An 18,245-nucleotide genomic window follows, 5' to 3' on the forward strand; every position below is an offset into this window, starting at 1 on the left:
CCCCCCCCCCCCGCCTCAGAGGCAACCACTGTTATTATTTTTTTCTACCGTATATTAGTTTTTTCCTGGTCTACAACTGTACATATTAAGAAATCATATAGTATGAACTCTTTCATGTAGGACTTCTTTCACTTAGCCTAATGCTTTTGCGAGGCATCCATGTTGCATGTATCAACTATTCAATATTATTACTGAATAGTATTGCATGATATGAGTTTACCAACTTATTTATCCATTCTCCTTTTTACAGTCACCTGGGCTATAATTTACTGGAGGACTTTAGGCGGAGAATTGGCATCTAATTTACCCTTTAGATAGGTCATTCTGGTTAGTAAATGGGAGGTGAACTATGAGAGCAGGGCAAGAAGAGGCCTGTTAGGAGGTTCTTGCAGCAGTTCAGGTGAGATTTGAGGTTGGTTTGGATGAACATTGTAGCAGTGCAGATGTTGAGTGGAGATGGTCTGATTCAGGGTACATTTTGGAAGTCAAGCTAACAGGACTTGCTGATGGACAGGATTGTGGAAAGTGAAAGAAAAGAAAGAATCAAAGGTGACTCTATTCCCCCAAGACATTCCTTAAACAAAATTTTGCCATTATGAGGGTGGAGAGGCAATAAAAAAAACAAGTCATAAACTTTCTGCTTGGAGATTCGGCTAAGAAACAGTTGCAAGGCAATCACTAAGCAAATAGTGATTGCATCCAGAAGGCAGTTGGTTAGTTCATACACCCTGTGAACACATGCAGCTCTTTAGACAACCAGCATGATTTGCAGCTTCTCTTGCTATGATAATATGTATCACTATATATATATATTTTTTTTTTTTTTTTTTGCGGTACGGGGGCCTCTCACTGCTGTGGCCTGTCCCATTGTGGAGCACAGGCTCCGGACGCGCAGGCTCAGTGTCCATGGCTCACGGGCCCAGCCGCTCCGTGGCATGTGGGATCTTCCCTGACCGGGGCACGAACCCGTGTCCCCTGCATTGGCAGGCGGACTCTCAACCACTGCGCCACCAGGGAAGCCCTTGTATCACTATTAGAAATACAATTCAACTTAATTTTTGAATCTCTGCTTTATCCACCCTTCCACCTGCCACCCCACTTGACCTAGCACTTCAGAGCTGTTGGCTTTAAGATTCAACTTCCCTTATTTCACTCAGACAGGAAACTCTTAAATGTTGGTTATTTCTTATCTGAATCTTTAAATATGTCACTGTGTTTCTGTGATTGGCCTTTTAAAAAGTATTACATAAAGACTGATCACCTTACATATAATGAGGCTGAGATCAAGCTTTCGTTTATTAAAGAAATATTTATTGTGTGCCTACTAGATGCTAGGAACTGTGCTAGGCATTGGTTATACCACGGTGAATAAGATAGACTCTGCTCTCAAAGAGCTCAAAGAACACATAAATTGGGCAGTTTTTTTTAACATCTTTATTGGAGTATAATTGCTTTACAATGGTGTGTTAGTTTCTGCTTTATAACAAAGTGAATCAGTTATACATATACATATATTCCCATATCTCTTCCTTCTTGCGTCTACCTCCCTCCCACCCTTCCTATCCCACCCCCTAGGTGGTCACAAGGCACCGAGCTGATCTCCCTGTGCTATGCGGCTGCTTAAATTGGGCAGTTTTATTACAGTGTGTTAAATGCTATAATAGAAAGCATGTAAAAGTGGCATTCAAGGGCTTCCCTGGTGACGCAGTGGTTGAGAGTCCGCCTGCCGATGCAGGAGACACGGGTTCATGCCCCGGTCCGGGAAGATCCCACATGCCGCGGAGCGGCTGGGCCCGTGAGCCATGGCCGCTGAGCCTGCACCTCCACAACGGGAGAGGCCACAGCAGTGAGAGGCCTGCGTAACGCAAAAAAAAAAAAAAAGTGGCATTCAACAGAGGCTTGAGGATCAAGCCAGGAAAAACTTCCAGAGGGTATGTTTTAGTTGAGAACTGAGGGATCAAAAAAATGAGCCAGAGAAGTTGAAGGTGGGACAGAACAGGGTATTCCAGGTGGGAGAAGCAGCATGATCTAAGATCCAGACATGGTACATTGGTAGAACTTCACATTTGAGATGGAGGAAGTGGAGTGTAAGAGGGAGTTATTAGAGAAGGATGCGAGGGACGGATCTTGAAAGGCTTTCTAAACCTGCAAGTCCTTATGGAGAGGGGGCAGGGGTTGCAGGTGAGTGTTGAAGTGATCATAAATTGATGGAGGTGATTATAACTGCCTGTGAACCAAGCTGCCCTCATGTGATTTTCTCCATTCGTAATTTGCCTGCTTGGGCTTGGGAGAAGGCAAGGAGAAGGCAGAGTGCTGGGAACGTCCAGGGCTATGAGTGCCGAAGATAATTCAGCATTTCTCCAACTGCGCTTCCTCTAAACATTCTACTGACAGATGTTCACAGGATGAAAACATCCTTGGTCAAAGAAGTTTGGGAGAGCTGCTATATACTGTAATCCCTTCTTAATATGCACATAAACATATTTGAAGTTCTGAGGGTCTCACATTTGAAAACCCAGTTAAATTTAGTGTAGTCAACTTTTTAAAGCTTATTTGCATCTAGAATGGCGTGTGTGTGTGTGTGTGTTGCATCTGCTAAGGTCTCATAGCTTGGTTCATGATGGATCAGATAATCATTCACCTTACCACTACATAAAATAATAGGAGCCTTTATTTCTTTTCATTCAGCATGTTTAAATTATAGGCAGTTAGTCATTTAAGTCCACATTGATTTAGGGTAGAGCAATGGCTAACTTTCTGAAACGTACCTCATTCTTCATGAAACTATTTTACGTGCCTATTCCATTTGTTACCAACTCTTGTCATAAATTTAAAAAACAAACAAAGCATGAACTAGCTTCCTTATTTTTCATCCAGGATCATAAGAAGCCAGTGTGAAAATTGGCAAGGAAAGCTGGACCATGCCAAATGGTTAGGATTAGGGCTGGCGGGGAGGACAGCAGTCAAGAATTACTTGTATTATTATTTTACTACTAATAATAACCAGCGTTTTCACGGTCTTTATAGTTTACAGATTACACTTATATGTGTTATTTTACATAATCACATTCAATTATTGATGAGCAGGGTACAGCTATCATTGGTGAGAGCAAGGAACATAATTTGGGGAGATGAGAAATGAAAAGACATGTTGAGGAAAAAAAAGATAGGAGCTGGGTGGGAAAGGAGTTTAAAAAATACTGGGGACAGTAGTCTAAAGCATGCATTCCCAATGGAGGTGAAAATTACCAAGGGGGTGAAAAGCAGTTTGGGGGAGGCCAAAAAAAAAAGAGTAGATATTATGGTGGTTTGTGACCCTCCAAATGGCCACCATACAAAAACAGACATGCAGTGTATTTGCGGTATTAACATTTCATGGCAGAGGTGCAATTAGGGAAAAAATGTCTAAAAAAGCTTGTTGAGGGTGAGGGGGTGATAATAAAAAAAAGGTTGAGGAACTGTGATGTAAACTCTGTGGTGCCCATGGAACTTTTTGACGTTTGTCAATGACTCTTCTGTTCTCAGACATGTTGGACAACTCATTTGTCTAGCCCAGTGTCTGCTCATGGCTTCATTTGTCTGCCCATCTTCCCCAAGGCCCTAAATGACCATGTTTTACCCCTTTAAACTCTTCTCTTCAAGCTACAGCTAACTGAATTAGGGTGGACGCAAGCAAAGACCGATTAAGGCATAGATTGGCCAGTGAGTGACCGGGAAGCCTGGCTGCACTCACTTCCTCTCATCAGACTTCCGTGGTGCTGTATTGGTATAATGTCTCCTCCACTTCTCCCTTTCAGATGACTTGAGTGGGTATCAAAAGAGCCCAGGTTATGACAGCTCCCCAGTCAAGACGCTTTCAATCTCGTTTGAGTGAGATTGAATGTAATTGAATGAAGATGGAAGAGAAATTTATTTGAGTCATTAGCTCTTTGTCCTTTATATACGAATCATCTATTAGTTAAGGGAGGGCTTTCCTGTACATTGTAGGTTTAGCAGCACTTTAGGCCCCTCCCCAGTAGATTCCAGAAACACCCCCCTCCCAAAGAGTGACAACCAAAAATGTCTCTAGGCGTTGCCAAATGTCCACTGGGGGGCAAAGTCACCTCTGGTTGAGAACTACAGATATTGAGAAACTAGAATATCAGAAAATTATCAATCTCCTAATGGTATCATTATGATCAGAAATGCCATAAAGAGTTTGTGATCTGCTGTTAAACATCACCTTAATAAGGATGTTACCAGAAATTATGGAAGACAGTCCTTGAGAGCCGAGACTAGTGTTTCCAAGATATTCACAGCTAACAATAGTGAGCAGCAGATGCTTTCTAAGCATGTTCCGTGTATTAACTCATTAGTTCTCCTGGCAACTCCAAGGAGTTGATACTACTATTATTCTAACCACCCTACAGGTAAGGGAACCGAGACATGAGATGTTAAGGGACTTGCTGAGGTCACCCAACTGGTGATAGCAAAGTCACCCAGGCAACCCAGTTCTAGAGCCCACATTCTTTTTAAATTTATTTTAATTTATTTATTTTTGGCTGCGTTGGGTCTTCGTTGCTGTGCACGGGCTTTCTCTAGTTGTGGCGAGCGGGGGCTACTCTTCATTGCGGTGCACGGGCTTCTCATCATGGTGACTTCTCTTGTTGCAGAGCACCGGCTCTAGGCACGTGGGCTTCAGTAGTTGTGGCACACAGGCTCAGTAGTGGTGGCTCGCGGGGTCTAGAGCACGTGCTCAGTCGTTGTGGCGCACGGGCTTATTTGCTCTGTGGCATGTGGGATCTTCCCAGACCAGGGCTAGAACCCATGTCCCCTGCATTGGCAGGCAGATTCCCAACCACTGCGCCACTGGGGAAGCCCCCAATTAGGCATTTCAGGCCATTATGTTTTCTCTAGACATGAAAGAGCTCATTCCCCAAACCTAATTACTAGCCCTGAGAAATTTAGATCAAATTCATCCCTTATCCTTAGATCTCATGCAGCTCAATAGGCTTGGGAGGCAAACAAATGCCTGCCTATTTGGGGGTTGGGGGCTGGAACAGATACCTCCAAAGTGGAAAGGCTGTTTTGCAGAGCACAGTCCTCTATACCCATCATGGGTTCTCAGCTCCCCGAATTCCCCATGTTTCATAACTGAGTGTACTGCCGCTCGCATCCCTGAACTCTGGTGCCAGCCGCCTGAGCGCTTCAATAGGAGATGTTCCTTTGCTCTCTAAATCTCGCTCAGCACTGGGTCAGAGTTTTATTTATTTATCTATTTATTTTAAAGTTGGGGAGTTTATTAGGGAAATATGAAAGGGTAAGACACCTCAAGTGACAGAAAGAAAACTCTGAAAATGTCCCTTTTCAAGCCAAGTGGAGGCCTGGCCTTGACCTTCCCAAAAGGACAAGAAACTGATGGGTTAGCAACAACATTCTCTGGCAGCCACCTCACCAGGGCTCCTCAGCGAGGAATGCTTCCCACCCCTGGCCAAAGTTGGGGAGGAGACAGACTATTTATAGAAGCAATGCAGAGGCAATGAGAGCTGTAAGGAAAGGCTGAGAGAGAGAGAGAGAGAGAGAAAGGTGGGGAGGACCTGGACAGAGTCTCAGGCTTTTGGCTCTTAGCGCCTCAAATGTGTTGACAAGTAGTTGTACAAAGTGTTACTGAAGAGGTAAAGTGTCTAGTGTTGTTTCTGAGAGTTCCCCTGGACTCCTCCCCACACGCCACATCACACTGCTGGGTGTACATGGCAGAGCCCAAAGGTCACAGTTTTGAAATAAAGAAAAACAAGAATAAGCCCTGTTGTTCTTTAAGGAGAGAGGAAGGAACTGAAGACTGCTGGGGCCTTTCCCACGAGGCCTTTTTGTTCTGCAAAAGCAACTTCCTAGCAGCAGCATGGCACAATTATAGGTGAGGGTCTCACCGCTTGTCACCCTCGCTTCATTCAGTGTACTCTATTCTCTGTTCAAGAGCTGTCAGTTTCTCGTTTGGTGTTGCGAGTCCTGAGTGGAGAAAGTCTGCAGTTTTCTTGCTGCTGCTGGTGATGACCTCAGTGTACTCCCAGCTCGCCCCGTCCTGGTGAACCTCGCGCTGCACTGGATCCTCTTGTCCCACCATGGCTGCTGCCTAAGGAAGCGCGACTAGGTCAGAGTTTTAGAGGTTATGTAGCATGATTTTATACTGCACAGTTTTATGTTATATAAAAGTGCCATTATAGTATTGTTATCTACTCTCTAAACACTTTTGGGCAGGGTGCAATTTGAGGTTAAGGATAAGATGCTGCAAACACATAGAAATTAATTTAGACCAGAAGTGTCCAATAGAACTTTTGCAGTGATGGAAATGATTTATATCTGTGCTGTCTGGTACAGTAGCCACTAGCCACACGTTGCTATTGAGTACTTGAAAGATGGCTAGTGCAACTGAAGAACTGAATTTTATTTTAATTTTAACTTATTTAAATCTAAACAGCTGCCAGTGGCTCCTAGATAGGGTAGTGTATAGGCTGTCTTCCAAGAGGATGGCTACTAGCTGTCTGGACCTCATCTGACTTCGGACTTGGAATATAGGAAATGTAAAGCTGTTTTAAAGTAAATCTTAAATAAGATCCTGAGATTTCCATGTGGCTAGTCTCTTTCCTTGTCTTGGGACGGATGACTCATTTGGAGATGGAAAACAAGCAGCTCTGTACTCCAGCATCCCACAGAGATGGTTCCCAAGGAGGTTGCTAACTTTAAGACAATTCAGGTAGAGGCTGAAATGTCAGAGGGGAAATCAGAGATGGTCGAGTCTATCACTGTCTCTCCCCCTCCCTGGCCCTCTTCACTCTGTTTGCACCCTCACCTACTGCCCTTGGCCTTATTTTCAACGTTGGGGAAATTTTCATAGTTTTGGAAGGTTTGGAGAGGCAAGAAGCATTTACCTGGGAGATTCTAGGCTCTCGAGGAGGGTCTAGAGTGGCTTGGGTTTAGGTATTAGGATAAATTCACTCCTTTAAAGCCCATATAAATTAACATCAAAGACCCAGCTGGCAAAGGTGCCTACTCAAGCATCTCAGGTGGTGGTGCAGCCCAAGAGCTACTCAGCGGAATGGAGTGGGAAAATTCCCATCTGCCATCAAGGGAGCTTTGTGAAGCGAGGACCATGTCAAAAGTGGGCGTGGGAACAAAAGGAAAGATGAAATAATGGTATCTCTCAGAATTGAATAAAGTGAAATGTTTCAAAAGTCAGGACCCAGAGGTTCACGCAGTTCCAGACGTACAGAGACCTTCCTATTCCTTCCAACCTGAGGACAGCACCTGTGTGAGGAGGAAGCGCTTAGATACTTGGCATGTGCTGAAAAGTCACCTGTCTTGGAACAAGAAGGCAGAGAGTGCTGTCGCCCAGGGCAGGGTGTACCATCATCGGGCTGGCTGTGGAAGAGTTACACAGAGTCAACTGATAAACATACAGAATCCCAGCCTCTCCTGGGAGATTCCATTTCCAGCAGATCTGAGGTAGGGCATGGCAAAACACATCTTTAACAGGTGGTTCTGATACACAAACTAGATCTGGGGAATCCTGCAAAGATTGGGGGAAACAACTTTTCTTGTTAGGGGAGGTGACCAGGAAGAGCTGAAGAGCACCAATCGTATTATAACCGAGGTCCTCTGGCTGAGGTATGAGATTAAAAGAACTCCAGAACCTAGAGTGATCCACCTGTGATCCACCTGTGATCCACCTGGTGTTACTATAGCTTACGCTGCACACAAGAAAGGGCTTAGCTGCTAGCTGTCTACTTTCTACAAATTCTTAAGAGGACAGTGTATCGATCAGTATTGATCAGTTTAGACCTTAGCCCATCATCTGAACCAAACACTGTCTTAACGTGTTTTTCTATGTGTGGGTGATAGATAATAATAAAAGATGAGAATATATATATTTATATATATATATATATGTATAACTGAATCACTTTGCAATACACCTGAAACCAACACAACATTGTGAATCAACTATATTTCAATAAAAACTTTTTTAAAATTAAAATATTCCAGTCAAAAAAATCTGTAAAGATGTTTAGGCTCTTAGTTAGGATCCCATAAGAATGAGCATTTACTACTAAGTAATTAGAAAGCATAAAAAGGTACACTCCAAACAGAATCTTATTTTGGAATTTTAATGTTAACAGATGACAGCTTCACAGGTTAAAATAGGAAAACACTGAGGGGAACAGATGTCCAAATTGGGCCCAGCCATCCCGTGAACTTAAAAGCTTCCTCTGGGGGCTTCCCTGGTGGCGCAGTGGTTGAGGGTCCGCCTGCCGATGCAGGGGACACGGGTTCATGCCCCAGTCCGGGAAGATCCCACATGCCGCAGAGCGGCTGGGCCCATGAGCCATGGCCGCTGAGCCTGCGCGTCCGGAGCCTGTGCTCCGCAACGGGAGAGGCCACAACAGTGAGAGGCCCGCATACCGAAAAAAAAAAAAAAAAAGCTTCCTCTGTTGTGCAGAGATTTTGTTCCATATTTGTGGTAATGGATAGCTGTGATGGCCAAGCTCACAGGTAAGCATCCAACCCTGTTGCCCATTCTCTGAGGGCTCAGAGTTCACATCCCTGTTGAACGTGCTGGTGGACTGTTTGGTGGGAGACCTATTTCCCTGGTTTTTCCCGTCTCTCTCCTTTCCCGCCGGGCAAGATGTGGACAGAAGAGTTTATGGATTTACTCCAGTGTTACTGCATGGTGCCACATAGGACCCAGGCCACAAAGTCTCTGAGGTATACATAGGTAAGAAGGCTAAGAAGAGAATAAAGACATTACTTCTGTTTTGTTGCTGGATCGTGCGCCTCACATAAGGTTCCTAAGTCTCTTCTCTAGATATGAGCAGAGACGCAAAGATTTCTTTTTTTGACTTGAACATGTTTGGGCACAACTCATGCTCACGCGTACGCTGACACACACGGTCGAGGCTCAGAAGCTGCCGTCGGTTAACGTGGCTGAAGTGGGTGCCAGGTGGAGACAGAGCCTCCTCAACCCTCTTGGTAGACTCGCTCAGCGGGGCTCCAGGTAGACAGAAGATTCAACGACAGGTTTTTCTGCTCTTGCTGAGATGTGACAAGGTGGTAGCCCAGCAAATTCATGGTATTCCTGCAGACTTTCTGAAGCCGAGAAACCTTTTCATAAGGCAAGGACCAGCGCCAGGCCTGAGAGACAGTGAGGGCATTCCTGGCGTTTGTGTGGAAGGCACGCTCACCCATGCCCTTGCCTCGAGTGATGTTGTGCACCCAGGTCTGGAGCTGGGGCAAGAATTTCAGCCCTGCGTATTCATACATTCGGGCAGTCTGGGCCAGGGGGTCCCGGACCAAGTCCTCGTAGCGCACGAGCAAGTAGCGCTGCCTCAGGGCTTTGGGCAAGGACTGCACAGCCTTGTAGATCTCCAGCTGGCTTTGGCAGATGACTTGCATTGTGTAGTAGGGTTGCTCCTCCTCTTCGAGTTTCTGCAGATGCTGCCCCGTCACAATGTGGCTGTCAATCATGAGTTCCTTCGCGGTGTGTTCTCGGGAGCGGAACACCGCCCGGGGGTCCCGGACCAGGTGCACAATGTGCAGATTGAGGGAAGGGTCTCTCAGCAGCGGGTAGAGCACCTGCAGTTTGAAGAAACGTACCTCCTTGAGCACCACGTGGCTGTAAGTGCGGCAGGCCTTCTCCACCACCTCAAAGGGCTCCTGATTGCACAGAAGCCTACAGTGAGCCTGGGGTATGATGTTATCTCGCGGGAAGATGTTGCAGGCAGGTGGAGAACACAGGGCCCGGCTGCCTTCCCACTGGAAGAGGCTGGACTGTTTTCGGGGGCCAGGTTTCATGTAGGCATCAAAGACGCTCATGTCACACAGAAAGACGGCCCGTATGAGATCCCGCACTGCCATATGCAACCTCTGGGCAGTACTTTGTGTGAAGGTCATCCAGACGTGCCAGGCAGGCTCCATCAGGTAGAAGACATCTGGGTGCTGCCCAAAAAGCTGCCCTACAAAAGAAGAGCCAGAGCGCCACGAAGACAGGATGAGCACATGCATGTACGCGGGCTGGGGTTCTTCCTTCATCTGCAGGGAGTTGAAGTTGTGGGAGTACAGAAGGATGAATAGAACAAAGACAGCCGTCTGGGAAGCCAGGAACAGTAGTAGCTTCATTTTCGGGGGCAGTGTCATGCTGAAGTAGAAGACCTTCAAGGAACAAGCAGAGGGGCTATGTTAGGCTAATGTTTGGGTGTCTGACTTCCATCCCCTTCCTAGCCAAAGCTACTTTCTTCCTGACCCGCACCAAGGGGCAATGTAGGATGCTGGAGCCTTCTTGCACAAATCCTTCTCCAAATTCCTGTCCCTTGCAGTTAGTGTGTCAATAAGCACTATTTCTTTTTTTTTTTTTTTTTTTTTTTTTTTTTTTTTGCGGTACACGGGCCTCTCACTGTTGTGGCCTCTCCCGTTGCGGAGCACAGGCTCCGGACACGCAGGCTCAGCGGCCATGGCTCACGGGCCCAGCCGCTCCGCGGCATGTGGGATCTTCCCGGACCGGGGCACGAACCCGCGTCCCCTGCATTGGCAGGCGGACTCTCAACCACTGCGCCACCAGGGAAGCCCAATAAGCACTATTTCTTTTTAAGCTCTTTCTTTTTAGGCTCTTTACTTCCTCCCTCCTGGTCCTTCTTGTCCATGGAGCTACAAAAATGTGTGAACTCAGCCATGTTTCATGAATATAGGGAAAACAGGTTCACCCTGGTGACACACATGTCTTCACACAGGCCATGTAGGCAAAGCTTAACCACAGTCTGACCCAAGTTTTGGTTGAATGCCCCATGATTCCTTCAGAAACTACGGGAGATAAGCTGACTTCTGAGGAACTGCTTTGACGCCCGCCCGCCCACCCCCATCTTGAGGGATAGTGCCAAGGCCATTTCTCACTACCCTCCTTCATCTTAGTTAAGCACAGGACTTTCAATACCCTGAAGGATATGGCTGCAGACTCTAAAACTGCTTGACTTTGGTTTGGAGTTGTCTCCTCAGCGGCAAAGTGCCCGTGGCACCTATCATCTGATCCCCTCTGATTTGGTCTCCTGTGGGACTAGGGACATGAGGAGCTGACCCAATGCTGTCCTCGTGTCTGTGTATGTAATACACTATCTGAATCTATTTGGGTTGAATCGTTGTTGCATTAGCAGCCAACTGTATGAAACTGTGGCAAGCCAACCTAAGAGCTGCAATAGTGATGCTGTGGCCTGTTAGCCACTGTGCTGCTTCTTGGGGTAATGTTTGACCACTTGACACAACTTACTCAGGGTTGCTCAGTTGGGCATGTTGTATACTGCCCAACCTTAGGGAATGCCACTTCATCAAGAATTTAAGATATTTATTATTTAACAAAATGTCTGGTAGGTGACAGTTAAGTATCTTGGTTCAGTAGGATAAGTACATTAGGATGGTTTTCCAGTTCTTAGATGTTAAATATCTAGAGAAAGGAATTTCACTTTGTAATTTACACTAAGGCTCAAACAGACTGGTGGCAACGCTGAACTTACTCCCTTCACACCTGGGCTTTGTGTGAAAAGACCACTGTTCCCAGTGCCATGCTAGAATATTATTCCAGGGGAGCTCTTAACTCTCTTTATGGGTTGAGATGACTCTGGATCATTCTGGGTGACTTCCTGACATAAATAACTATTGAGAAATATAATAGATATTTCACATAGTGTAAAATGTTAACAGTAGCAAGGTGCTAATTTGCATATCACTCTATACTCAAGAAATTCTTCCTTCAAGCTTTAATAAAGAAGAGAAAATATGTTTCTAGACAGTAATTGCAGCTGGGTTTAGGATGTGCTATTCTCCTGGTGATAGGTCTCATCACCAATTTTTTTTTTAAGTTTTGAATAGCTAATAGTCACATGGTTCAAATTGTTTTTAAGAGTATCATTATCATGAACATTAAGTCAGACTCAGAATTTAAAGGACGGCTTCCTAAGATTCCACATGCAGGAAGGGAATAGGACAGTGCTTGCCAGCCTGTAGCCTAGCCTGTCACACTCCAGGTCTTTACATATTGAATATTAGGTGAGGGGAAATCCTATGACAACAGTTATGTCTCTGGAGGAGACCTATAGTCATAAATTAGAAAATTTCTAGAGCTATTTGTATGACATACTTTTTAAAAGGGTCATAGAATTTTTCTAGGGGAAAGAACACCTAAGAATTTTACCAGCTGCTGAATCAATAATCTCTTCTCTATTTACTGACAGCTAGTATTTATCTACGAGCTGGTGTTTTATCGTCACTATACAGTGAAATATATACTTCCAACACCTGTCCTCCATCTGCCCATTTCCCAACTTGACCCCAAATAGCAACTGGGTTCTTTTTTTTTTTTTTTTTTTTGCGGTACGTGGGCCTCTCACTGTTGTGGCCTCTCCTGTTGCAGAGCACAGGCTCCGGACGCGCAGGCCTAGCGGCCATGGCTCACGGGCCTATCCGCTCCGCGGCATGTGGGATCTTCCCGGACCGGGGCACAAACCCGTGTCCCCTGCATCGGCAGGCGGACTCTCAACCACTGCACAACCAGGGAAGCCCCTGGGTTCATTTTTTAATGTGTCCTTTCAGTTGCTTTATGCGTACACCAGAAAATTCAAATGTCTATGTATTCTTAATTTTTCCCCTTTTGATAACACAAGAAGTTGCAAGTTATCCGCACTGTGCTGCAACTTGCTTTGTTAACTTAACAATATGCCTTGGAGAGCTTTCCATGGGAGAACCTAAAGCGTTTCCTCATTCCTTTTTACCACTGTGTAGAATTTTATTGTATAGATGTACCACAGTTTATTTAACCAGTGTCCACACTGATGAGCTTTTGGGTTGTTTCCAGTCTTTTGCCATTTCAAAAATTTCAATAATGACCTTTATGTTCACACATCATTATATAAGTATGTAAGCCTACTCCCCAGAAGTGGGATTGCTGAATCAAAGAGTACGGGTATGTGTACCTTTGGGATCTGTTGTCCAGACAGCCTTCATATTGGTCATAAACCATTCTGTGTGTCTAGAAGTCCAGAGATTCTAGAGAGTAAATTTTAGAGGAGGAATTGGGCAGTCACAGATGTGACTCTTGAAGTTTATAGCTTGCTTCCTGAAGAGGTAGAGAATGCTTTGCCAGCCCATGGACTTCCCTTGGAAGTCCCCTGAACCTTCTAGGAAGTGTGTAATGACCTCAACCAAACCTTGAGTGGCAATGGCCCAGAAACCCCTCTCTTTCTTTCATTACAACAATGCATTTCCTCCACATGTGCCAGAAGATCCAGTGAGGATCATCTCTCCTACGTGCCCAAAAAACCCACTTTGCTGTATGCCAGGAAAATGTCGATGAATGGGAATCCTTGTCTTGGCCCTGAAGGTTAGAATGGGGCCAGCTGAGATATGTTCCTATTCTTCTAAACTTGAGCCCAAGAGGAAATGATTAGAAACTAAGACATTTTTGACAATGGCTCAAGAATACCCACCCCCCTGCCCCCCAAGTATTGAGGAAATGACTAGCAAGAGATCTTCTCCCAAAGGCAGTTATGAGTATGAGGAAAAGTTTGGAACAAAGATAGGAAATAATGGAGCAAAAGAGAGAGGAAAGAACTTGACCTGTGTATAATTATAAGGATAGAATTTTATATGCAGGGCCTATAATCGGCTCAGGAAAAAGCTAACATTTCCTAAGGACTAGCAACGGAGACCTTTCAAAAGTACGTCCTCCCTCCCCCTATCTGGCTTTGGGCCAGCTCAGTGTTTGAGAGGGCTAGCATGCTCTGAGCCCTCCTTGCCTGCCAACAGGACCTGGTGTCATGCCCATCCTCTCCCAGAGCTGGAGCCTGGCCTTTGAACTCATCCCCAGTTGTCCTCAGGCTTTAATAGACCACGGTTCTCAGGAATTCCCAAGGAAACCCTCCGACTGCTTTCTCTGCTTTTTCTTTCCATGAGCAATTTCCCTGGCCAGAAGGAAAGTATGCTTTTGTAAAGTGAGTCCCATCTCTTGTCACTGGGATCTAGACACAACCTGGATCTAAGCAACCCATGATGGGGCTGATGAGAACAGTCAGGGGAAACTTCAGGGTGTGTCTCAGGGAAAGATTATCCCTGCAGTCCCTGGAATCAGTGGTAGAGGTGGCTCCGGGAAGACAAGGAAACTCAAGGCTTTTCATGGCACTTCGCTCTATTCTAACCATCATCTCTCCCCAGCTGTCCTATATTAACTTCCTCTGCAGTCCTTGGGGTCAGGAAGCATTTATGAGCGGTCTGTGATGTGACTTCCATCTCAGAGTCCCTAGTCCACCTTCCTGAGTGTTCTTTTCTGGCTATTTGGTTGCATGCTTGAACCTGCCCTCCCTGTTATCTAATCCTGAATGTGCTAGCCTGGTCTTGATAGTAAGTGGCCTCTCTCTTCTGTCTCTCATGTCTCCCCCTCAGCTCTCCCCCTCATCCACTGCTGCCTTGAAAAACATCACGAAAGGGTGGTAGTGACGTAGCACCTACTTCAGGCACAGGGACTATAAGGCACCAGGATGGGTGACTCACCCAGCAGCCTGATTACAGAGGGCTGAATTATAGAGGACCCTCAAGTCCATATCGTGTAGCCTATTAGAAACAAAATGATGAATTCTGAGGAAAAAACCAAACATACATCAATTTAAGAGCCCTGGATTCCAGCCGCTTACAAATTTCTAATTTATATTTCCCAGTGAGATTATGCCCCCCAAACCAGAAATTAGAGATGGCAGAAGACACTTGCACAGAGAGAGAGGAGAGCTGGATCGGGGAGACCTGCATCCACACATATAGCTGCAGAACCTGGAAACCTGTGAGATAAGCACCTGGGCAAAGGGTATCCGTACAATAACAAGCCCTAACTAAATTTGCAATTTCTGTGTCTCTAGTAACAACGACAGTGACTGGCGTCTAGTAGGGGCTCAAGAAACATCTATTGAATGAATGACTGAATGAACAAACATTTGTAGCGTTTTTTTTTTACTATTTGAGGTGCCCTCATTGACCTGGGTAAGGAAAGCAGGACAAGATTTTTTTTTTATTTTGCACATATAAAAGTATTTAACTTCCAATTAGAAGTTCCAGACTTATCCACAGCCTTACAAGATAGAAGCCTCTTCTACCTTGGCTGACTCACTGGTCTCAAATTTAATCTTATTTTACATCTGAACAGCGCTCCACAACATTGAAAGCCCTTTTAGCCACCGTAATGACAACAGTCCGATTAAATATACAGAACAGTGATGAGCCACACCTCTGTGTTTCAGAATAAGTGAACTTTAATTAATTGACTCAACGATAGAAATAGCCCTGCCTGATCAGACCCGGATCTTTTGGGTCCCAGGTCTGAGAATTCAGTTATCACACTAAATCTTACCTGAGCTAGAGAAAATTTGTAGCTCCCAGCACCTCCCATCCCTACTCCCCAACACCTGAACAGAGGAGAAGCTGCAAGTACAGAGATTCAAAGCCAGCGTCTGAATGAGTAAAACACATCAGGGGGACTAGCTACAAAAATAGACATCGGAATAGCCCTACTCACATTCTAGGCTCTTTCTTAACTCTTTTAGGGATAGAGCTGGGTGGGGAGAGGGGAGCTGCTGGCAGGCAGCTTGTGCTTTTCAGGGAAGATTATCCCAGTGATTCTGATTCAACCCCCCACCACCACCTCCCCTCCGCCATCGCCCAGAAAATTCCCAGCTTAGTTGCCCCAGGTTATCTGATACTCCGCCCCAAGAACCTGGGAATAATGGCCCTGCTTTGGAGGTGTAGAGAAAATTCTCTCCTTACCTTGTTAATGGCTTAGGCTTCCCCACTGCTCTAAAGGCTCACTGCTAGCCAAGTTGTGCAGCTTTTGTCCTCTGACTCACCAACTCTCCTCTCAGCTTCCTCCTCCTCCTTGCATCTTGCATAACCATCCCTACTCAGAGCAAATTCCACTGCCTTCTTTCTCTGGCAAAAAATTACCCACCTTCCAAGACAGGGTTAAGAAAGCATCGCTCCCAGAGAGACTTGATATTAGCAGCTTTAACCCTGAGATACTCAAGGGGTGGGGAGACTCTGCTGGAATGGGCAGGGCCGGGAGAAGCAAAGGAGGAAGCATTCTCTCCCACCACTGGGAGGCGATCCTGGAATGTAGATCCCTTGAAGGCAGCTGAATAGGTTAACTACCTTAGGGCAAAGTGGAAAAAGAAAAGGGACCCCAGAAGTAGATGAGGTTGATAGGGAAATTGCAGGACAGTGACAGCCAAAATGGACACAATGTGAAACCGTGCTCTTATCTCTGCTGCAAAAAGAGGAGAAAACCTGGAAGGGATTTCTGGATTCCACCTTCCTGCTCACTTCACTGGATTTAGGGAGAAAACATTTTTTTGGGCCTCTGTGTCTTATTCAACATCTTCACCCTTCTTGCAGGAGGTAGTAACTAGAGGTATTACGTAGATGTAATAACTCGTTTTATGGGAGGACACATATGTATTGGCGTTTAGTTGGGGTACGGGAAAAGAAATTTCCCCCTCAAGAAAAAAAGAAACAAGTTATCATGAAAAATTATATCTTCTTACTAGCTGTGTGTGCTTGGGCAAATCACACAACTACTCTGAGCTACTTTACATGATTGTTGTGAGTGTAAAACAATAGGTGAATTTTTATTTACTTATTTTTGGCTGTGTTGGGTCTTTGTTGCTCCTCACGGGCTTTCTCTAGTTGTGGCAAGCAGGGGCTACTCTTCGTTGTGGTGCGCGGTCTTCTCATTGCGGTGGCTTCTTTTGTTGTGGAGCACAGGCTCTAGGCGCGTGGGGTTAGTTGCTCCATGGCACGTGGGATCTTCCCAGACCAGGGACCGAACCTGTGTCCCCTGCATTGGCAGGTGGATTCTTAACCACTGTGCCACCAGAGAAGTCCCAATAGGTGAATTTAAAAATATATATATGTATTTAATTGAAGTGTAGTTGATTTACAATGTTGTGCCAATCTCTGCTCTATAGCAAAGTGACTCAGTTTAGGTGAATTTTTTATTCAATTTTAAACTTAGAGCTTCCCTGGTTTTTTCCAGGGAAATTTTTTTCCAGTAAGTTCCAAATAGCAAAACTGGAATTTGCCAGGCACAGGCAATTATTAATATAGCATTTACAGTGTATTTACAACTATTTACATAGCATTTACATTGTATTACAATGTAATCTTGAGATGATTTAAAGTATACAGGAGGATGTGTATAGGTTATATGCATATACTACACCATTTTATGTAAGGGACTTGAGCATGGTATCAGCGAGGGTCCTGGAACCAATTCCCTTGCAGATACGGAGGAAGGGTTGATTGTACAGGCAAAAATATGCAGATCACTAAAGGGAAGTCTTCAGGTCAAAGGCCAGATTATATAAAGCAACACACCAGAAGTCCCAAGCCTTGAGTCTGCCACGAAAAATAGCCTGTATAGCTTCCAGGACACTGATTAATTCAGAAACTATTCGATAAATGTTTACTCCCTTTCATAGAGAGGGGAGATCCAGAAGAGAAGTCGCCTATAGTGTAGCACAGGCACAAACTGACTTCTCTTTCGTGGGCGGCTAAGAGCCTCTTACACTGTATATTCTTGGACTATGTCAGGTAGTCATAGATTCAGCCACTGGATTTGTCACATTATTAACTTCATAATCACTGTGTAATTCACACAGACCTTTATATAGTCCTTTCTTCCTGGAGGCGAGTTTATTGTTGGAATTAAATGGACTGTCACTCTCTGGGGAAGATAGAATCAACATTTCGCTTGGCTTATCTTGGCTATGAGGAAGGAAAAAAAAGATGAGGAAGCTCTTTTTACAACATGTACAGGAATAAAGGTAAATTGTGGTGGAGTGTAAAAGCGACTGATTTTGGAGTCAGACGTCTGGGCAAGTCATTCCACCTCTCTGAGCCCTAGAATATCACTGTAAAATAAGGTGTAAAGTATCAGTGTAAAATATATGTTCATCTAATGGAATTCTTGTGAATGTTAGGATTGGATTCATGCATATAACACCCCTAACGCAATATTATGACAATAATGAGTTTAAAAGTGGTAGTTATTATAGAATCATAATAACACCTCTTTTTTTCTTTCTCGGCTGTTGGCTTATTTTCCAAGGCCTTGAAAGAGAGAACGGACAGAGTTGTGTGAGTTCTGGGATAATCTAGGCAGTATATTTGCTGGTTTCAATCAGCTGAGCCCCCTA

The 18,245-nt window shown here is 45.0% G+C and overlaps 2 protein-coding genes and 1 pseudogene across 2 annotated transcripts; 1 reads left to right on the top strand and 2 right to left on the bottom strand.

Moving 5' to 3' along the window:
* LOC112393428 (60S ribosomal protein L31-like) overlaps positions 1–18,245 on the top strand; it is a 64,771-nt pseudogene that overhangs the window by 23,297 nt on the left and 23,229 nt on the right.
* On the bottom strand, positions 5,924–6,100 carry LOC112393429 (probable protein BRICK1). Its single transcript, XM_024735682.1, has one exon. The coding sequence runs from the start codon at positions 6,098–6,100 to the stop codon at positions 5,924–5,926; it is 177 nt and encodes a 58-aa protein (XP_024591450.1).
* On the bottom strand, positions 8,992–10,167 carry CHST4 (carbohydrate sulfotransferase 4). The gene has a single exon (XM_024735681.1). It carries the CDS (start codon positions 10,165–10,167, stop codon positions 8,992–8,994), a length of 1,176 nt encoding a protein of 391 aa, XP_024591449.1.

The sequence above is a fragment of the Neophocaena asiaeorientalis genome, unplaced genomic scaffold, assembly GCF_003031525.2.
Source record: "Neophocaena asiaeorientalis asiaeorientalis breed wild unplaced genomic scaffold, Neophocaena_asiaeorientalis_V1.1 scaffold40, whole genome shotgun sequence".
Classification (NCBI taxonomy): Eukaryota; Metazoa; Chordata; class Mammalia; order Artiodactyla; family Phocoenidae; genus Neophocaena; species Neophocaena asiaeorientalis.